A 20,804-nucleotide genomic window follows, 5' to 3' on the forward strand; every position below is an offset into this window, starting at 1 on the left:
TGATTTTTCTTAAAATTTAAAATATATAAAACAAATATAATTATTACAATAGATTGTAATTTATTTTCTCTACATTTCAAGATCCACTTTCATATATTTATTTTAAATATTTTAACAAGATTATATAAAATGTGTGGACAAAAAAAATGTGGAAATGGATGGCTTAAAAAGTGAAAACTCTTATATAAAAGTTATGATAGACTATATAGGTGAATTCATTTATTTTGTGGACAAGTTTTTTGTCATATATTTTGTGGACAAGTTATAATAAATAATATATGTTAATTTTATATTAAATTTTTGTTTCATGTTAACGCGATCATAATTGTTTTTATAGTTTTTCACAAATCATATAATTCCTTGCTTGTTTCTAATTTGAACCATAAAATGTTTCAGAGACAATCATACGTAAATGTAGGTGAATATAGTTTGACCACTCATCTGAGTTTTCTTTAGAAAAATATGTAGATTGAAGAACGTGGACACAAAGGATGTGGATGAAACAAATGTGGACACGAGTTCATGTGAGTGAACAAATGTGGACACGAGTTCTTATGAGTGAACAAATGTGGACACAAGCTCATGTGGACACTCGCATCTTTCTTTCCTGTTCAGAAAAAAAGAAGACAAAGATTTTAAACTAAATCACATTCCTTAGAATCTAAAACACTAGTTAAAGTATTGATCTTTAAGTGTTTACTTGTAATATGAACAAGATGTTTAACTAACCGTAGGGGACATGCTTAAGTTTCAGATTCTGACACGTATGGCCTTCACCTGGTAAGAAAGAGCTCATTGTGTTTATTATCAAACAATACGAGTCAGAGCAATAAGCTCAGTTATAGTTCATGAAATGTTAAGAGTTATAGTTCATGAAATGTTAAGAGCCAGCACAAGGTTTAATCCACTACACACCATCGGAAAAAAAAAGTAGCAAGGTTTTGAGCAATGCATTGGAGCTGGACACTCAGTGAAAGAACCTGGTTTTGAAAGCTAGGGATGATCTGCCTAGCCTCATAGAGCTCTTGCATTTCGCTGATCATAGCATCTGGAACAGAAGTGCGCTTATCAGTGACTTTAACTCCTCCCTTTGCTTCAGACATAGATCTCAACTTCTCAACCTGCAAAAAAAAAGCTCACTCTTTTTATACAAAATACTAATCGATTGAGTTGAGAACACCTTAATACAAATCCGGTTCCAGATTATAGTTTTCCAATCTCTTCAAAAAAAAAGCTCAATCTTTTTATGCAGCTCGAAAGCTCTGAAACCCACAACATGCTCCTCGTCCACATAACACGTTGACTCCTGATAACTCCGACGAGTAAGAACTCTTTCTTCTCTGTTTCTTCAGATGTCAGAAGGGGTATTAAGGTTCACACTTGAGCAGAGAACCCTTTTGGAGAATTGTTCTGAAACACAAAATGCAGATCCAAAAAATATAATCCTTTGCCGGAGCTAAACGAGAGAAAGATTGGCTCCATTAACGAATGAGAGTGGTTCAATCGGTAGGGTTAGGGATTTGGCTCTATTGACGAGAGAGAGAGAGAGTGGTTCCATCATGGGTTAGAGTGGTTCATAGGTGGGGTTAGGGATTTCATCGACAGTGGATTAGGGATTTGGCTCCATCGACGAGAGAAAGTGATTCCAACATAAGTGGGTTAGGGATTTCATCGACAAAGGATTTGGATTTGTTGTTTGTAAGGTTTTATCTTTAAGAAAAAAATTATCAGGAAAATCTATTTAGTTAGAAAAAAAAAGTAACGAGAAAGGAGGAGAAGGAGAAGGCAACGAGAGACACAGCGATTCCAAGGACATCATAGACAAAACACATGGAAAAAGTGTGTCAAAGGCAAGATGTGTCTTATTGTGTAATTGCAGAGACATAATGTGTCTTGAGATGTAAATTTTTCTAGAAAAAATTGGCTAGTTGAACCATATTGAGAAACCATCTGTCTTCTTATTACCTTTGAGCTCATGGCTTTTATCCCAATATACATTTGCTTTTATAAATACGAAATTAACCTTATAATTAAAAATGACATAATTTATTAACCTTAAATGTTTAAATTTTTTAAAAACTAAGAATTCTTGTCACTCGTTTACTCCGCCACTTCACAATATATTTACATTCTCATGGAGAAATACGATTTTCCCGCGGTCTCTTCGGTGTTTTCATCGGAAAAGAAGAAGATCGATGAATTCAATGTAACTCAACGTCAAAAACAAGATAAATTTGAATAAAATTAGTTAGGATTGTTTGCTAAAATTAGTTATACATAGTATATAATAAAATATAGAATACATAGTCTAAAAAGGATTAAACATAGACAAAATATTAGAATAAATATTCTAAAAAGATGGAAAATAGTGAAAAAGTTAGAACTAAAGTTCTACTATATTTAAAACATAGCATACATGTAAGAACTCATTGTTTTATCTATGATAAGTAATAGTGTAAAATATAGAGTACAAGTTAACATTTTCAATATTTTTCTATAATGAAATAAAAACTACAATATATTTTGTATTTTATAAATAACAAAGATCTTTGATTATAACTGGGGCCAATGTATTCTCTATTTGGACAGATCATAGAAAAGACATTACAATTAATATAAATAACAAAGATCTTTGATTATAACTAATAAATACAAATAACTGGGCTGATGTATTTTATAAATAACAAAGATCTTTGATTATAACTGGAGCCGATATATTCTCTATTTGGATAGATCATAGAAAAGAATTTACAACACAAATTATAAATTTTATAAAACATATAATATAAATTAGAATATATATTTTATCCTTGTGAAAAGGGTTACAATATACATTCTAACAAATTTAGTTCAACATATATAAATTTTTTAGATTTAAATTTTTATATATAAAAATGTAATATATTATCATGATGATATTGTTTTTCATAGTTTTCTGATATGTATAAGTATAAATATATTTTTTTTTGTTACGAGAGCAATTATGTCCAAAACTGATCAATTATTGCATATGTCTAAAAAGACAAATACATTCTTATTATAGCTTGTTTTGTCAATTTACCTAAAAAAATATCCTCTTTTTTTAAATATCCTCATTTTGGTTCTTAACGTTTCAGTTGATTATTGAAAATTGTACTCCAGTTTTTTTTTATTAATTAGCGTTTTAAGTTTGTGCACAAAAATTATTTTGTTTTATATACTTTTTAAACAATAACATCACCAACTATCTACTTAATTATACGTTAACCTATAAAAAACAAATTACAGAGTATAAGATATCATTATCATAAACACAATGAAAAATGAAATACTATTTAACTCAAAAACAAAAAGCATCTCTATGCCGTCATTTATTAAAAATTGGAGAAATAAATTAATATCAGGAAGGATTTGGGTATATGAATTTTTTTGTGGGTTATGCGAATCAGAATTTTGAATAAAAACAAGTCGATCCGCAGATTGGCGGGTTAAATTGGGTGGGTTGATCCGCGAACCCAGCGCTGTATCTTATGTCCACTAGACTAATGAAATGAAATATGTTAGACAAAAAAGAGGCTTTTTTTTCAATAGGATAACAAAGATTCTTTTCTCTGTGACCAGAATTTAATTTCGTGTCATGTACAAGAGAAATCTGTACTCGGCGACCTAATTAGTATTGACCATGTTATGGCCCCTAGCCAAAACATCCTTTCTAACAATATCTTTTACTAAATAGTGCATCATAATTCCTCCATCTGCGGATGTAGAGATGAGACCCCTATCAACTAGGGTTTCTATTCCTTTCTCCACATCCCAGTAACTCTCCGCAAGAAATAATATGACCTTGTTCAAGCTTTCACCCAAACGTACATAATTTTTAAATCGGTAAAGTAACATTTTGTCTTTATCAGATAGATCATCGTAGGAAACCTTAAGTACTTCCTCCACATTATCCTTATGGATAAGATAGGTTCTCAGCCTAGGCAGTGTCATTGTCCAGCTGCTCTTCCCACGCAACAAAGAACCTAAGACTCTGAGACCAAGTGGATAAGGAGTAATAAGCTTCAGTACTTCATTTGCATGATCCAGATAACCTCTTGGTGGAGAGTTTTGTCCAAAGGCCGAGTAGGAAAACATCTGCAGAGCCTGCTCGGGCGATGGAAACGCCACTCTGTAGATATGGTCGACCCCATATCCTCTCAATGTACGTATATCTTCACTGATCACAATTACCTTACTTCCAAATCTAAGACCATGGATTAGATCTCTCAAAGCTTTTAGCTCATTAGCAGGGACATCATCAAGAATGAGAAGGACTCTCTGGTGCTTCAACCTATCTTCCGCCTCACCTAACTCAGGTATCTTCATGTTTCGATGATCTAAAACCCCGGAGAATAATTCGTTTTGCAAATGATTTTGCAAGCTAGTCTCATCATGCGTGTTTATGATCTGTTTCCTTCCCTCAGCATTTTCCTTATAAAACTTAAGCTGGAAGATGATTGAAACTTCATTATACAAGGCTTTTGCTATGGTGGTTTTGCCAATACCGGCAGGACCCCAAATTCCCACAATTTTCACCTCGTCGGATTCTAATGATATCATGGATTTAATCTTGGCTACGTGAGCTTCAATTCCAACTAACCGATTAAAATCTGTTGAGGGCAACTCATTGGAAACATCCGCGACGATTTTCAAGATCATCTCAGCTTCACTAGCCCTAAGGAAGAAATTACGTTAGAGATGAACTTAGAACATAACGAAAATTTTATATGATGTTTGCTCTAAGCTACTTATATCACATAAAATTATAAAATTTAAATTTTATAATAATAAATTTCACGAAAGCACTTTAAAATCTGTTTTATTAACTTTTTGCTAATTTTCTACCAAAATAACAGTGATCAATTTTTAATATAAAATATTTAGACAAAAATATATTTTAGTATATTCATGCATATTTATGGTTAGGCCCTATTTATGGTGATGAGTAGTTTTACAATTTCTTCGGATTAAACTTTAGAAATCATATGAAATGATTTTTGTCAAAAATTATATAAATAACAAATACTTATACGTGACTACATCTACATTTTAACGGACTTTGATATGATTATATTGCATACATGTACAAATGTAACGTATGAATAATACTAAAACTTGCATCATTTGGTTTGTTGTCCAAAAGAAGATATTAATATGTCTACAAAATCGCTTTTAAAACTCTCAAATTCAAACAAACCTTAAAAATTATAATGTTACTTATCCAATAGCCGTCCCAGAATAAGAAACTTTTGAAGGATTTATCTGTTAGAGTTTTTTCTTTTAATTGTATGGATATGCATGTCCAAGTATGTAAGAAATGTGAAGAATATTGTAACTAATGAGAAATGAAACTAGTGTATAAAAGTTTTTCTGAAATATTTACACGACATGAATGTTTCCAACTTTTTATGTGATAAAAAATATTTATATTTTGTAAAACAGTTAGTTATATATAAAGATTTTGATGTTCAATTTATTATTAAAATTATAGATATATGAGCAGGAGTTTGTTATGATAGTTTTGAACTGATAATATGTATTTATAAATTTTTGTATGATCGATTATGCCCGCAGACAAAACAATTAAAATTACTAAAAAAACTTCTAAAACATACTATTTCAAACATTTTAATAACTGTAATATTAAACTACTTTACGAAATGATAAGTCTAATAATACTAGATTTAAATTATTTCTTAAAATTTTTACTTGATAATAGTGATTTGTTTCTATGCACCTCCGGTAATATAACCCATCAGATTACACATGGATAACAAGATTGCTATTTATAAAAATAAAGAATTGCTCGTATTTACTATTTAAAATGAAACTTTTTTCTTCGGTGTAAATGTTAAAATATTTAAAATGAAACTTCATTTAGAACACTTATTGTGGTTAAATTTTAAAAGTAAACACACCGTTATAATAAGTAAAACGCAAATAGTTGAAGCCTAAAATTAATATGAAAATAGGGAAATAATTTCAATTTTAATAGAGGATGGAACCGTATATACCATGATGCAGAATGTTCTCCGGCAATAGTCGCTACTTGAGTCATAGCTAGTCTCCATCTTTGCTTTTGTATCTCTGTCTTCCCCTTACAAGTTTCCTCAAAGGCTTTGCCAAAAGCCCCGGTTTGTTTTCTTACATCAGATGGATCAACATCATAGAAGATTGTCATTACAGACTGTCCTAAAGAAAGCTTGCACTTCATGATCAGCTGCAACTCGTTTAAACACCAGATCGAAGATGCATAGTTTCTAGACAGGATTACGACGGCAATCCTTGATTCCTTGATAGCTCTTACGAGTTCACAGTTGATAGACTCGCTCCTCGCGATCCAATTGTCTATGAACGTATTTATTCCACTTCCTTTCAGCCCTTCGAGAAAGTGGCTGAGAAAGGTTTTGCGGACGTCTTGGCCGCAGAAACTTGGGAAAACATCATAAATGTATCTTCTAGATGAAGAAGATGAAGAAGAAGAATAAGAACTCATGAGTGAGGGAGAGATAGAACTATGGTCTATTCTTCTTGTTTCCCCCAATATCGTTTTAAAGCATTCAAATATGAAAAAAATGTTTTTTTTTTTGCTTCGACAAATTATTGTGGTAAATAAACTAGATTAGACCTCGTACAGCTAGTTAATCTTCTGCGTGCTTACACGTTCTCGAACTTCGGTATCTTCCCACGTTCAAGTTCAACGACTTGCAAGAACTGAGGAGGAAGTTGTTTAAAGAAAAAGAATTCCGCCAATGATTGTGGCCGGCAGATTTGATATATATATTTGAAGTCGTTTAAGCTTATTGGGCTATCTTGGGTCATAATAAGCCACTTGTTGGATAATACATTAATTCAGTAGTTGCTTTATTTTTTTTCTGATCAAACATGTAGTTGCTTCATGGGTTTTTTTTTTTTCATCGACTTTACCGACTCAAGAAGACTCTGTAAACCAAACTGATAACTCTGCATCTATATGCACGACAAAGGTCGGTTGATTCCTAGCACATCTAGCGAGGTTGTCGGCCTTTTGATTCTTCGTGCGAGATACGTAAATAATATCTGAACTATGAAAGTTTCCTTTCAAAGTCTCGATATCTGCTAAATAGGTTGCAAAAGCAGGCTATTCTTCTGGTTCAGAAACCATCTTCACCAATTGAAAACAATCTGTCGCAAATGTAACTTTGTACTGCCTCAGATTCCGCATACACTCCATTGCCAAATTAATGCTTCTATCTCTGAGTGAAGAGGAGATAGAGAAGCCCTAACATTTCTTGCTCTCATAAGTCCATCATGCTCTTCAAGGGTACTATACCATCCCTGTCCCGAGAACATATCCTTATCCTTCCAGGATCCATCAATAAAGCACCACCGTCCTGAAATGGACGGTAGATCCGAGTTCTGTTGTCCTATTACTAGTGTAGAGATAATTTGTGCATTTTTCCAAAGCTTTGATTCTGTTTGCGCTAGTTTTAAAGTGTCTAAAGGTTTAACATCCAAATTGCTAAAAACTTTGTTATTCCTTCCCTGGGTTATGGACTTGCTATTTGTAAATCGTTATTTTACCTACCCTTTTTTCTCTAGATGTGTGATAAATGTGAGGAAATATGAGCAAACTGTTGTTAAGAATAAGAATAACGTTTGTTGTTGGTGACAAATAAAAGAAGTTATATCCACCAACCACATCGTAACTAAACACATAAACGTTGTTGTTGCTCAGCATTTAAAAAAAAAAATTCCCTCAATTTCATAATGTAAGAATATGTTTTGATTCAAAACATAAGAATCAAAAATATTTTATAAAAAAATATTATTAATAATATAATTTTTAAAATGAGACTAAATAATATTATCTTAAATATATCTGAACTTCTCAAATTTTTCTCTAGAACATCTTATAGTACTGTATTTCAGAACCAACTAGATTCTGACCCGCCCTTTGAGAGGGCGGGTATATTTTTTGTTTTACCTTTTTGAGAAATTTAATTTTATATTTGTGTTATTTTTAATAATATTTGTATTTAATATTAATTTAATTTAGTAAATTTTTGGTAAATATATTAAATCTGTCAAGTTGTATAACTATATATTTGTGCCATATGCATATAAGAGATTATTTTGAAACTTTATTCTTAAAGTTTGCAACATATTATATTTTTAGTAGTTTCCTAACATAATTAGTCAAGAATGTTTCATACCCAAAGAATCCGATTCGGAATCGACTCGAAAATCAAAGTCTCGTGCTCTGTTAAACTTGATCTATATACTCGAACGATTCTTAAAATGTTATATCCAGAAACCAATATAAAATCTAACCCGCACCGAAAACCGATTTTTTTTTTTTTGAAAATGTCTTAAGAAAATAATTTTTAATATATTCTGTTAAATATATTTACAAATGGGTTGATATGACTATTGGTTTCAAAAATATATTGCTCTCGTGAGGTCACATATTGACTATAACTGGTCTCTTCATAAGTATATATTTTTATAAATAATAATTCCATAATAATATCAACTTAAATAGTTTTAGTAATCTTAAACTTACTTCCAAAAATATACTTTGTAGATCATAAATTTAAATTTGGTATATTTTTATAAAATATAATATGAGTTCGATATTTGTTGTTTGTTGCCTTATACATAACCCATATATAAAATAGGAGTTTATAAGTGGCTGTGGAAGGTGGTTTCGTTTTTTAAACAGAAGGTGGTTATTTACGTTTTCTAGATGCAGTTGTATTTAGTTATGTCATTCAGTTATATTTTAGATGTAGTTATATTTTAATGTGGACATAACCTTTATCAACTGGTCATGATCCAGTTTTAATAGTATTGATTGTTTTGTTCAAGTATTCTAAAGATCTTGTGAAGATATTGTAAGCAATTTAAATTTCTGATGTTTAAAGTGGCACATTTATAAATACTAAAACAAATTAAGATGACCTCAAAAAAAGTCTCATATTTCAATGGTAAAAAAATTATTAGAAATGTTAATATATATTTAAACAACTAAAATAAAAAATAAGTGTGTTAGAAAAAAGGTTTACAAACTACGACATTTAAAAAATTAAAACAGATTATCTCTGCAAATCATATCCCCTTGTTTTCCTCAATAATTACAATCTTATGCCAGTGTATTTACAAAGCGCAGGTAATTTTTCTTTACAACTATTATACGAATGTGTAAAATATTAGTAAATTTCAACTTTATATATATTATTCAACTTTCATTACAGATTTTAGATTGTACTTTCGCTTACACCTTAATATAAATTTTGATATTGTAAAAATATTAACATTCTATTTTTGTTCAAACTACATAGGATAAATTTTAAACTTTTACGTTTGAGTTTTTGAAATTTATAATTGATATAAAAGTTGACTTATCATATTTTTTTTTATAGTGTGGTGTTTTGTTTTAAAGATTTAATTTTCATTTTTAAATGGCTAAATTTTTGTATTATACCTTTAATAAGTTATTAAAACAATATATCTTATTTAGTTTTCTAATTTTTTTTCATTCTTATTATAACTAAGTTTAATATACATATAATATAAAATTTAACTAATAGATGCAAACCTATTTTTGTATATATTTTTAATTGAGGTTAGTGATTTTTTCTATAAACCCATATAAATTTGTTGAAAGTCATTTGAGATATATTGTTTGTATGTTTAGTCGATATGTTATGAGTACAGTTATAAGGTAAATATATTAAGAATATTCTACTACATATGATTTTTTTTGTGAAATAAGTTTACATTTTACTAAACCATGACATAGGTAATATATTTTGGATTGGTTTCCAAATTGTGCCAAAACTTCGCATAATTAATTGTTGAAGAATATTAAATATTTCAAGCTGAACCTATTTGATCCAATATATATCATGAGATTTTTTTGAAATAAATAATATCTTGTTTGTTGTTTAACTTTCTGATGATATGAAAAGCAGTTTTAAATTGAAACAATACGTGGCTCAGTTTCTAGATGAATATTCAACATGTCGTTTAGTTTTATAAGAATTTTAAATAAGTACTTCAGTTAATTGTCGCTAAAGTATCAAATCTTTTTCTAATTATTGATATCCCGAGATTATGGATATCTCAATATTTTCTCCAGTCTGCAATATTTTACTTGTATATAATAAAAATATTAGAAATGGAATATATTTTTTAATTTATATCCAATTTAAAAATCATATGAATTGGAAATCAACAAAATGATTTTTATTGATTGTGTATATCTTCCATTCTAAAAGTTTGATGATATATATATATATATATATATATATAAACAATTTATTTTGCCGCCTATATATAAATACAATTTTGGTTAATAATTTTTTTTTGTAAGGAAATAAATTAACCAAATAACCTAAAAATAAAATCTAAGTCAGTTTAGCTTGCCTCTTCACCATTGTCAAGCCTCCTTCGCCGTAAAGTTTGTCTTACTACTGTCAATCTCGAAAAACACTGGCTGCCTCTTGCACCTCTTCCTCCGATTTCTCTCCCTCTCGGGTTCTTCGTCATCTTTGTTTCTTCCGTTCGGTCTTTTTTGTATTTGAGACTCTTCTTTAGCAACCAACCTTTCATCTTCGAAAAATATGATTTCATAAACACTATGTTTATTATCCTATATTTAAAATATAAATAATAAACAACAATATATATAAAAATACGATGAAACATGGCAAAATGTGAAGAAAAAGCATAATTACGGTTTATAGTTTAAACCCAACTCACAACGTTTTCTTTGAAATACCAATATTAGACTTCTCTTCTTCTTCTTTTTGTTATGCTACGCATCCATTAGTTACATTAGCTTAGTCCCTACACAAACAAACACAAATTATTAGCTTGTTGACGATAAACAAATAATTAGAATCTGAAGGAACAAAACAAAAGAAAATTAAGAACTAAACAAACTACATATAATTCAATGACAACAAAAGATGCAAAAAACAAAGAATGAAAACTAAGAACTAAAGAAAATTAAGCCTTTTTCAAAAAAAAAGAACTAAAGAAAATTAGAATGCAAAGATGGTCGAGTCAACCAAATGGTTCAATGACTATTTATAGAGTAAATAGTCGGCTAGTTAGGTTGGTTAGGTTTGATAAAAAGAAAATTAAAAAGTATATTGATGGTCAAGTTTAATCGATATAATCTTTCAAGATTGGTATATACTGATTTGATTATGGGATATTCTGAGTTATTTTTGCAAAACTAAATATATTGTTGGAGATTTGTTTGATAGTTTGCCGAAATTTTCTTTTTCAAAATTTAACAAAATCGTAGACTTGATTAAAATCAAAAATGTTTAATTTCAAAATTTTCTTTTTTTTTCAATGGGAGAGACATATTAAAACATATATAAATATGGGAAACTAACTAAATAAGTGGAAATGGTTAGGTTGTTGGCAGAAATTAAAAAATAAAAATAAAAGAATTTAATTGAAATCATAGCTTAAAATTTATTCAGTGGCATAAGATTGTAAATATATTGAAACTCCAAGGTCACCTCAAAAAAGGGCCTTGTGTTTTAATAGTATAGATTGAATACTTTTTTGGGGAATTTTCAAAAATACCACTTTGAAGGTACCATTATTCATCTTTACCACCACTAAATACACATTTTCAAAAATACCTTATTTATTAAAATGTTAAAGATTCTTATATCTTTGTTTTTATATGCTTTTCAAAATTTTAATCCAAAATTCTAAATCCTAAACCCCCAATTCTAAACCCTAAACCCTAAATCTTCAACTCTAAACCCTAAACCCTAAACTATATACCCTAAATTCAATATCCTAAACCCTAAACCCTGAAACCTCAACTATAAACCCTAAATCCTCAACTCTAAACCCTAAACTTTATACCCTAAACCCTAAAACATCAAATCTAAACCCTAAAACATAAAATCTAAACCCTAAATCCTAAACGTTCAAATCTAAACCCTTCATTAAAAGTAGTGGTAAAAGTGGTTAGTGTAAACATGAAAAGTGGTACTATGAAAATGGTATTTTTGGCAATTTCTCTACTTTTTTTTTATTTGTGACAAAATATAATAAAATTTAGTACGAAATAAATTAATGGATTGCCTATAAAAGGCCAAACATAATTGAAATCTATAAAAAGATGAGTGTTAAAGGCGCCAGCTTTGACAATTGTAAAAGAGATCCGATCTAGCTAGTTAGTTACTGGTTAATCAATATAGTTATGGCAGTGCCCACCTCCATTGTTTCCGGCTTCAAGCTTTCGGGGATCGCGACTTCCTTCAACACCCCAGCTGATGTCTCGAGTCCCGGAAGAATCATGTGTGTTCAAGTTAACCCGGCGTTGACACGGCGGCGATTCTCGTCGATCGGAGCTGTACCCTCAATTCGCGGATCTTCCTTTCCGTCTTCTAGTCCCGTGTAAGTCTCCGATTTGGGGTTTAGGTTTATACTAAGAGTGTAATAAATAACACAGTACCCTGATACTGTTTTGTGTTTGTGGTCATTGCTTGATATTTTTTGAATCTGATTGGGCTGCAGCTCGTCCGCTTATCCGCAGAGTCTCGTTTTGAGCCGTGCTCTAGAAGCTCTGCCAGGTGTTTGTGAAAATGCCAGCGCTTCTTCCACCAAATCATTCAATCAGGTGAATTCTCGTTTCGGATTTTCAGGTTAAAGTTTTTGACTAATTTTAATCTTTGTGGGGCAAACAGTTCAGGGACTCTTAATCAATCTGGTAGTCACGTGATTGGTCCTGTATCTTTCTCAACTTCCATTTGTATAGTTTGGGCAAAGTTGATGGCTTTTATGGTTTTTTTTGAGTGGAAGGTGTATGTAGTACTTTTTTGAGCAACTAGTGTATGTAGTACTTAGATGTGTTTAAAAGACTTTTAGTTTTAAAAGTTCAGGGTCTTGATAAAATCTTGTAGTTATGTAATCTGTATCTGATTCACTTTTGCTTTGTCTTCCGAGTACACGTGATTGCGTCCTGTAAGTTGTTCAATTTTTCATTTGTATGGCTTTTTGCAAAGTTGATGGCTTTTATGGATTTTTAGTGGACGTGTCTATGTACTACTTAGATGGGTTTAGTTTGAGAATGCAACGGCTTTTGAGACATGACATTACTATCTTCTCATAACATGGTTGCTCTGTTGTATTGTTTTCTCAGTTGATTGAATCTCTGATTGATCGGATTGATCTATCTGAATCCGAGGCTGAATCATCTCTCGAGTTTCTTCTGAACGAGGCAAACGAGGCGCTCATTAGTGCCTTCCTTGTTCTACTCAGAGCTAAAGGAGAGACATATGAAGAGGTAAGTATATGAAAACGTTAATATACTTCAATTTTTACAAGACTTCACTGAGAAGACATTTAGGTTTAAATAATCCGGTGCTGGGTAGATTGTAGGGTTGGCTAGGGCAATGATGAAGCATGCCAGGACAGTAGAAGGATTAGTTGATGCTGTTGACATAGTAGGAACAGGTGGTGATGGAGCAAACACTGTCAACATATCAACTGGATCTTCAATACTTGCTGCAGCTTGCGGTGCAAAAGTTGCCAAGGTAATAACGACTGAGAAAATCCTTAAAACAAGTGGTAGTATTGAAAAGTTAAAGAGTAAGTGAGTGCATCTGTGTTTTGCAGCAAGGGAGTCGTTCGAGTTCCTCTGCCTGTGGAAGTGCTGATGTATTAGAGGCGCTAGGAGTGGTGATGGACTTGGGACCAGAAGGGATAAAAAGATGTCTTGAAGAATCAGGGATTGGTTTCATGATGGCACCAATGTACCATCCAGCTATGAAGATCGTTGGTCCTGTCCGCAAAAAGCTTAAAATAAAAACTGTTTTTAACGTACTGGGACCTATGCTTAATCCTGCTAGAGTCTCTTATGCCGTCGTTGGTGTTTACCACAAAAATCTGGTACACATTCTTACCTCTGAATCAGATTCTTCATCAACAACAAGAAGAAAAAAAAGAGACTTCTACTTATCTTATTCTTTTGTGGTTTTATAGGTTCTTAAGATGGCAAAGGCATTGCAACTATTTGGTATGAAAAGAGCATTGGTTGTTCATTCATATGGCCTAGACGAAATGAGTCCGTTAGGTAAGATTCACTCTTCCCAAAACCAATCACGTTCCATTGTTCGTTGATTACTAACCTTATGGCTTAATGATTACTAACCATTGTGGTGGCTTAATGAAAATAGGAGGAGGGCTAGTTTATGATGTAACACCTGAAAAGATTGAAGAGTTCTCATTCGACCCATGTAAAGATTCCTCTCTCAACTCTCTAGCTCTTTTATCTTTCTCGAATATAGAGATTGTAGATGCAGCTTGGTTGACATATGGGGGGAGTTAGTTAAATCTAAAGGTTATTTCCTTTTTGACAGTGGACTTTGGTATTCCTCGTTGTACACTTGAGGATTTGCGAGGTGGAGGTCCAGACTACAATGCTGATGTGCTAAGACGTGTGCTTTCAGGAGAGAAAGGGTCAATAGCAGATTCATTGGTACGTTTTGTTTAACACGGATTCATCATTCAGATTCTCGTTTTTTGTCTGTAGTTCGTTAATCTCTGTTTTCCAAAATCTTGTTTCAGATCCTAAACGCAGCTGCGGCTCTTCTGGTTAGCAACAGAGTCCAAACGCTAGGGGAAGGAGTAACCTTGGCCCGTGAAGTACAATCGTCAGGGAAAGCTATGAAGACGCTTGATTCATGGATTCACTCTTCTAACTTAGCTCAGAAATCTCAGTGATTGTATATACACAAGAACAGGTTTGTAACTAGTTTTCTTTGTCAATCAAGAAAGAGAAGAGACCATAGATAGATTGTGATGTTTACTCAAACTGAGATTAGATTCATCCATGGATACCAAGTCACACTCTTAACAGAGTACCAAGAAAGAAAACAATTATAAAACAAGTCCTAACGTCAAACCACAACATCATAATGTGGCTCCAAACACAAGCTATCACTAGTTCTCAAACTAATCTTCACTTTCATCATCCTCATCATCTTCATCATCATCCTCATCATCATCCTCATCATCATCCTCATCCTTATCATCATTTTCATCCTCATCATCTTCTTCCTCAATATCATCCTCATCATGTCTTGAGACATTGACAAGCATCTCGGACGGTTTAATGAGCTTGAATGTGCAGACATCTCCGACCACTAAACCTAACTCTCTGGACAAACGAGACCATCCAGCAGAGAATCTTGACTGAACATCAGTGACCAAATACAGAACATCCCATGAATCTTTCCCTTCCGGACGAATCTTGAACCACTTTGTCTTCTTTGGCATATGCATTTCCATAAACGCCTTTGGGACTCCCTGAATACACAAATATCTTTCACTGGATTAGTTCACATTTACATACATATATATATATATATATATATAATCAATCTGACTGTGTTTGCTGATCTTGTCTTTGCTTATCTTACCAAGAACACGAGGTGTGATTTCTTTATCGTGATACTGAACTGTGGAACAAGTGATGAGATGCCCGCTTCTAAATCACTCTCCACCTTCTTCTTCTTCTTATTCGTACTCTTCTTGGGTTTTTCGGCTTCTTCAGCTTTCTTCTTTCCCAAGTTAAGCTCATTTTTCTTCTTCAGTCTGCTTCCTGCAGACTCAGCTTTTTTGAGAGAATGATAGCTCGAGTCAGAGGAAGACGCTATCTCCTCCTTCACATGTTTGTACGCTCCTTCCCTTCGTTCTCCCTTGTTCATACCTGTGTTCATTCAAAACCAACAATAAAAATTTAAAACTCGTCTCTTGCATAAGCATCACAAAAGAATCTCATAGAGAGGGGCACTTACCGGAACTAGAAGCAATGGTTGCAGATTCTCTTGGTCTAAGGATCTCCATACCATCTGGCTCGTAGATGTTGACGTTAAAGCGCATATTAGCCTCGTGAGTGAAGGTAAGATACTCGTTTTCACCCAAAGCGTTGTCGTTCACAAACTGGTTCCATCCATCATCTTCCATGTAGTGAAAACTTGGGTTCTTGGAGATTTTGACTGTCCATGAGCTTCCCCATGGCACTTTTAAGACCATCTTAAAGGAAGACGAGTTGTCGGGGATGCTTCTTATGATGTCATGAGGAATCATTCTCTGCAATGGCACAACAAAATCAAGAGATATCAAAAGAGGGACATCAAGAAACTAACATTACTTCGGTTTCAGTGACTATATAGTCTGATCATTTCACACACAAACCCCACAAGAAATCTGAAAGAAAAGATCAGAGCAAAACGTCACCAAGAAACAGATCTAAGTTCATAAGACCACAAGTGGTAGATTTGTTTTAGAGACCTATTTCAACATGAAAAAAAACCCTAAAAGATTCGATGTTTTAAACCAAAAGCTAGCAAGAAGCTAAACTCGGTGATGAAGGATGAGAAAATTACTATGATCTCAGATGATAAGTCTTCCCTTCTAAGAATCTTGAAGAATCCAGGACTGTCGCCTTCTTCCATGATCTGACCAAACCCACTGTTTCTCACCATCTCTTCTTTTTTCTAGAAACCCTTCTTCAACCTCTCACTCTTAAATCTAAAGCCCCTTTCTCTATTTCTCTCTCTGTTTGGTCATGGGCAAAGTATGGGAGAGAGAGACTCTGCAAGACTTTTTTTCCCCTTAAGATAGCCAAAGTCAGCTTCCAAAATTCTTAATGTTTTCTTTCACAACATTAATTTCGAAATATTTTTCTTACATGTGGTTAATTGAGACAGATTCACATGTGTCATCAAACTAATTAGTTTGGTAATAATACAAGGAAACATGAGTAAGAGTGAGACTTCACAGACACGCAAAAAAGCAGAGCAAATTTCTTGTTTTAGTAACTCAATACTCAACAAGACTTTCCACATATTTCTTGTTTTATTACTTGACATGTATTTACTTTACTGCCATATATAATATATTACTTAACTTGAAACTCGTATGTATGTATACTTTTGGTCCACCACATACTATATAACTTTTCTTTTGTATATACTGTACTTAATTATCTATCTTATTAAAATAGGAACATTACAACTTCTTCTAGGTAAATTTTTAAAGGTGGATCTCATATATTTAAATTAAATGTCTTTTTTTTTTATATATAATATGTATCATAGTCTAACTTTGCATTGATGTATTTCCTTAAATACAGTTCTTCTTTTTGTCCATATTCCATATATGATTTTTACATTTATTACATGTCGATTTAAATAAGATATATACTAAGAATACTAAAAATACTAATCGTTCTATAATTACCCTATACAATTCATTTTAAATTGATCAGTATACTTTCATTGGTCATATTAATTTTATTAGTACGAATAACATTAGGTAGATAAGTCATAGACACATACATAAAGATATGACTATTCTTATAACTACGTTGGGCCTAATCTACTTTCTAAAACAAATAACACATAGCTTCATATATTGTATAGAATATAGTAATATTGTATAATATTATACTTATACAATAATACTAAAAACAAACCAAACTGAAATATAATATATATCGAAAATGCTTTGAACCATTACACACAAAATATATTGGAACTCAGAGATAAAATTCACTTTGAAATTACATAATAATTATTTTAAAAAATTAAATTTCGTAATGTACAAAAAACATAAGTTTTATATAAAATTTTATGTTACAATAAAAAGACACAACTCACGCTTGCAAAATGTTATTTTTACATACGAAAGACAGTTTTGATATTGTTCTTTAAACACAAAATTGAATTATACAAACTCGATACTACGTAAAACTAAACAATATAGAATACATTTTAAAAATAAAACCCTGCATATGTTTATATAATATATAAATATATTATGTTACACATATTTTCATATAAATAATACCCCAATGTAAGTTTTGTATGATAAATATTGAAAATACAAAATATATAACACTATATATTTTAAATAATACAGAAAAAATCTACTTTACGTTATCTTAAAATTTAAAAATCAAATTTAGTAATTAAACACATTGCTTATTTAAACACATTAGTACACATTGTTATTTATCAAAATTTTATATTAATACACATTGGCGATCATGTATAACATTTAGTAAAAACAAAGATAAAAAAAATGACTCCCGCTCGGTCGAGCGGGTCATGATCTAGTGTTTTATTAAGAATGATGTCAAAAAAAATTATGTTTTATTAAGAAATATATAACTTTATTACATTGCATGCTCAGTTTGAATTACTATAAACCAATCCTTAGAGAGGCATAGGTTCTTTTTTTTCTGGAAACAAGGGATAGAGATAGGAGTTTTGTATTCTAGTAGTTTGTAGTTTTCTATTAATATAGCCTGTGTCAAAATTTGAATTGAATTCCCCTATTGTGTAAAGTGCATATCAATTCCTGCAGTTCAATCTTTTTTTTTTTGTATTTAACTAAACGAATAAAATCATATAGAACTTAGCATTGTAAGAATAAATCTAAAAACCAATATCAACTTAAGATTTTCTTATTTCCTTTGGACAACATTTCAAAGTGCATCTTTATATATACTAAAAACTATATTAAATACATATAATTTGTTGTACTCTTAGGATTGATTTAGTGATAAGTCTGGAAAACAAAACATAAAAAATATTTCAAATTCTGATATATTCATGATGTATTTTACTTAGCTGGATTTCCTTTTTCTTGAATCATATCGGATTTACAATTTTCTGTTTAGAGAAATAAGTATCCCGAACCAGGCGCAATGCAGCGAAAGCCTTACTGGAAAAAAAAACGGAAATAGAAAAAAAAAAGTCCGGAATAATGTTCGGGAGTTTGAACCCGACGTGAATCGAACACGCAACCTTCTGATCTGGAGTCAGACGCGCTACCATTGCGCCACGGATCCGGATGTTAAAAAGTAGGAGTTAGCATAATTGAGCTATGAAGCAATTTTGGTTTTAGGTTATTCAAGTGTGGTGTATTTCGTTTTCAAAGATCGATCCAAAAGGTAATACATGAGATCGTGTAGATTGCATGAAAACTGAATTCATTTTATAACCATTTCGGAAAACTCATTCGAGAAGAAAGAGAAAAGATTCATCTATATACAATGAATAAATCTAACTCTGGTTCTAAGAACAAAAATGGTGAATAATCATCACTGAAGCCGAGAAGTAACATTGATGAAAGTATCTTCAGGACAAGGGATTGTTAAGCCACCCATTGGATGATCGAAACCAAACTCTTCTTCGGATTTGCTGAGAAGAGCTTGAAACGAAGGCTGGCTCAAGTATGAGATCGGCACCACATATCTCTTCTTCTGGCTCTCCCCTACGTACACGGCAAGAAACCCTTTAGGTGGTGCCGCCATGGTTGCTCTTTTGCTTGTAGAAGCTGTTGCTTGGCCAAGAATCTTCTTTGCACCCAATAAACTTCTCACCAAAGCCATTTCTATTTTCTTGGTTTTCTGAAAGTTTGAATTCTTTGGAAGAGATGTATGAATAGATAAAAGTTATTGGATTGCTTGTTGTTGGTTGATGATAGAAAGGATGAGTTATGTGTATATATAGAAATATCAATGAAGGTAATGAGTTGCAATCTTCTCTGACAAATCGTTGAAACTTGTGGTGTTGAAGTGTGGGATAAGGCTACTACAATTTCACATGGTTCTGTCTTTCGTATAAAAAATGCATTAATGCAATTTGTCTACTTGGATAATCTCCAAAGGCAGTTCACAAGAGCTTGTTTTCTCAATGTTTCTGAGATAAGAAGAGACGTAAGTGGTTGGTTCTATGGCCTTTTCACTAAGCTCTATGGTCGAAATTGATCTAATAAGAACTTAAAGTAGGGACCTGTTGTTCTTCTACAACAAAACATAACCACAGGTATCTGTCAGTACTAATTTATCTATTTATTTGATTAAATATGACATTTCCATGTAAAAAAAATACAAATGTGTCTCAGTTCATCATTTCAGGAGAATAGGAAATATTTAGGCTTTTGAGCTTTGTCAGATAAAGAAAAAACGGAGCACATAAGAGAAACTAGATTTTAACCCGTGCGACCGCACGGATATTAATTTTCAATTTTAGTTTTTATTTATTTATATTAAATAATATATTTGTAATATTTGATCGTTTTATATTGAATAAGTTAGGGGTGGGTATTTGGGTATCCACTCGAATTCGGTTAAAATATATTCGGGTTTGAGATTTTCGAGTTTAAAGATTCTAACTCTATTCGGATATTTATAAACTTTGGTTCCGGTTTGATTCGGATCTTTGTGGGTTTGATAACCCGTTTAAATTGTTTTTAAATTTTCAAAATTTATATATCTTGAAATATCTTTAAATCTAAAAAAAAATATAATATGTACATTTAAGTAATGTAAGCTAAAGTACCTAAATTAAAAATTTAAAATAGGTTTAACTTGAATATTTGGATGAAGAATATATATATTTTTTGGGTGTTTTGATTATTGTTTATCTACTTTAGATGTTTTTGACTATTTTTTATATTTCAAATATTTTAAGCAACTTAAAATAACTTATATCTTGGATATTAACTCGAAAAATAGCTAAGATATTGAACTATATAAATATGATTTAAATACATTCGAATATCCGAAATATTTCGTTCGGATAAGGTTTGGTTATGGTTCTCTAGATACAAAATGGTAAATCCGTTTGGATATTATCTAGTTTTGGTTCAAATTTGATAATACATTTTTGTTCAGATTTGTTAAATGAAAAGTTGATATTATAATTTTCATGAATTGTTTGTCCAATAAAAATGTTTTTTTTTAA

At 31.6% G+C, this 20,804-nt stretch overlaps 4 protein-coding genes, 1 long non-coding RNA gene and 1 other non-coding gene across 6 annotated transcripts; 1 reads left to right on the forward strand and 5 right to left on the reverse strand.

Annotated features, from left to right (window-relative positions):
- Positions 1-348: 348 nt before the first annotated feature.
- LOC108839729 (uncharacterized) lies at positions 349-1,811 on the reverse strand. Its single transcript, XR_001947741.2, has 3 exons — positions 916-1,811; positions 730-777; positions 349-607 (listed from the first exon to the last, which is right to left on the reverse strand). It is a non-coding gene; the product is annotated as an uncharacterized LOC108839729 (long non-coding RNA).
- Positions 1,812-3,645: 1,834 nt separating this feature from the next.
- On the reverse strand, positions 3,646-6,517 carry LOC108836495 (probable disease resistance protein RPP1). Its single transcript, XM_018609653.2, has 2 exons — positions 6,036-6,517; positions 3,646-4,696 (listed from the first exon to the last, which is right to left on the reverse strand). The coding sequence occupies exons 1-2, from the start codon at positions 6,515-6,517 to the stop codon at positions 3,646-3,648; spliced, it is 1,533 nt and encodes a 510-aa protein (XP_018465155.2).
- A 5,631-nt stretch (positions 6,518-12,148) lies between these two features.
- On the forward strand, positions 12,149-14,839 carry LOC108839718 (anthranilate phosphoribosyltransferase, chloroplastic). The gene is made up of 9 exons (XM_018612494.2): positions 12,149-12,438; positions 12,559-12,661; positions 13,184-13,327; positions 13,416-13,577; positions 13,660-13,932; positions 14,026-14,116; positions 14,220-14,279; positions 14,403-14,521; positions 14,611-14,839. The coding sequence occupies exons 1-9, from the start codon at positions 12,242-12,244 to the stop codon at positions 14,764-14,766; spliced, it is 1,305 nt and encodes a 434-aa protein (XP_018467996.2). The 5' UTR covers positions 12,149-12,241; the 3' UTR covers positions 14,767-14,839.
- Positions 14,840-14,845: 6 nt separating this feature from the next.
- Positions 14,846-16,674, reverse strand: LOC108839719 (B3 domain-containing protein At5g18000). The gene is made up of 4 exons (XM_018612495.2): positions 16,434-16,674; positions 15,843-16,137; positions 15,465-15,754; positions 14,846-15,351 (listed from the first exon to the last, which is right to left on the reverse strand). Exons 1-4 carry the CDS (start codon positions 16,530-16,532, stop codon positions 14,998-15,000), a joined length of 1,038 nt encoding a protein of 345 aa, XP_018467997.2. The 5' UTR covers positions 16,533-16,674; the 3' UTR covers positions 14,846-14,997.
- A 2,158-nt stretch (positions 16,675-18,832) lies between these two features.
- TRNAW-CCA (transfer RNA tryptophan (anticodon CCA)) lies at positions 18,833-18,904 on the reverse strand. The gene has a single exon. It is a non-coding gene; the product is annotated as a tRNA-Trp (tRNA).
- Positions 18,905-19,028: 124 nt separating this feature from the next.
- On the reverse strand, positions 19,029-19,606 carry LOC108839722 (auxin-responsive protein SAUR21). The gene has a single exon (XM_018612499.2). It carries the CDS (start codon positions 19,445-19,447, stop codon positions 19,157-19,159), a length of 291 nt encoding a protein of 96 aa, XP_018468001.1. The 5' UTR covers positions 19,448-19,606; the 3' UTR covers positions 19,029-19,156.
- Between the last annotated feature and the right edge of the window lie 1,198 nt (positions 19,607-20,804).

This window comes from Raphanus sativus, chromosome 2 (assembly GCF_000801105.2).
Source record: "Raphanus sativus cultivar WK10039 chromosome 2, ASM80110v3, whole genome shotgun sequence".
In the NCBI taxonomy this organism is placed as follows: domain Eukaryota; kingdom Viridiplantae; phylum Streptophyta; class Magnoliopsida; order Brassicales; family Brassicaceae; genus Raphanus; species Raphanus sativus.

What these genes read in the sequence shown, in the direction of transcription:
- LOC108836495 (XM_018609653.2), bottom strand. Translation starts at nt 6,517, where the DNA reads ATGAGTTCTTATTCTTCTTCTTCATCTTCTTCATCTAGAAGATACATT. An exon ending in GGAGAACATTCTGCATCATG is followed by an intron (nt 4,697 to 6,035) that starts GTATATACGGTT and finishes TTTCTTCCTTAG; the next exon opens with GGCTAGTGAAGCTGAGATGA.
- LOC108839718 (XM_018612494.2), top strand. Translation starts at nt 12,242, where the DNA reads ATGGCAGTGCCCACCTCCATTGTTTCCGGCTTCAAGCTTTCGGGGATC. An exon ending in CCACCAAATCATTCAATCAG is followed by an intron (nt 12,662 to 13,183) that starts GTGAATTCTCGT and finishes TTGTTTTCTCAG; the next exon opens with TTGATTGAATCTCTGATTGA. An exon ending in GGTCAATAGCAGATTCATTG is followed by an intron (nt 14,522 to 14,610) that starts GTACGTTTTGTT and finishes ATCTTGTTTCAG; the next exon opens with ATCCTAAACGCAGCTGCGGC.
- LOC108839722 (XM_018612499.2), bottom strand. Translation starts at nt 19,447, where the DNA reads ATGGCTTTGGTGAGAAGTTTATTGGGTGCAAAGAAGATTCTTGGCCAA.
- LOC108839719 (XM_018612495.2), bottom strand. Translation starts at nt 16,532, where the DNA reads ATGGTGAGAAACAGTGGGTTTGGTCAGATCATGGAAGAAGGCGACAGT. An exon ending in ACTTATCATCTGAGATCATA is followed by an intron (nt 16,138 to 16,433) that starts GTAATTTTCTCA and finishes GTGCCATTGCAG; the next exon opens with AGAATGATTCCTCATGACAT. An exon ending in AACCATTGCTTCTAGTTCCG is followed by an intron (nt 15,755 to 15,842) that starts GTAAGTGCCCCT and finishes GAATGAACACAG; the next exon opens with GTATGAACAAGGGAGAACGA.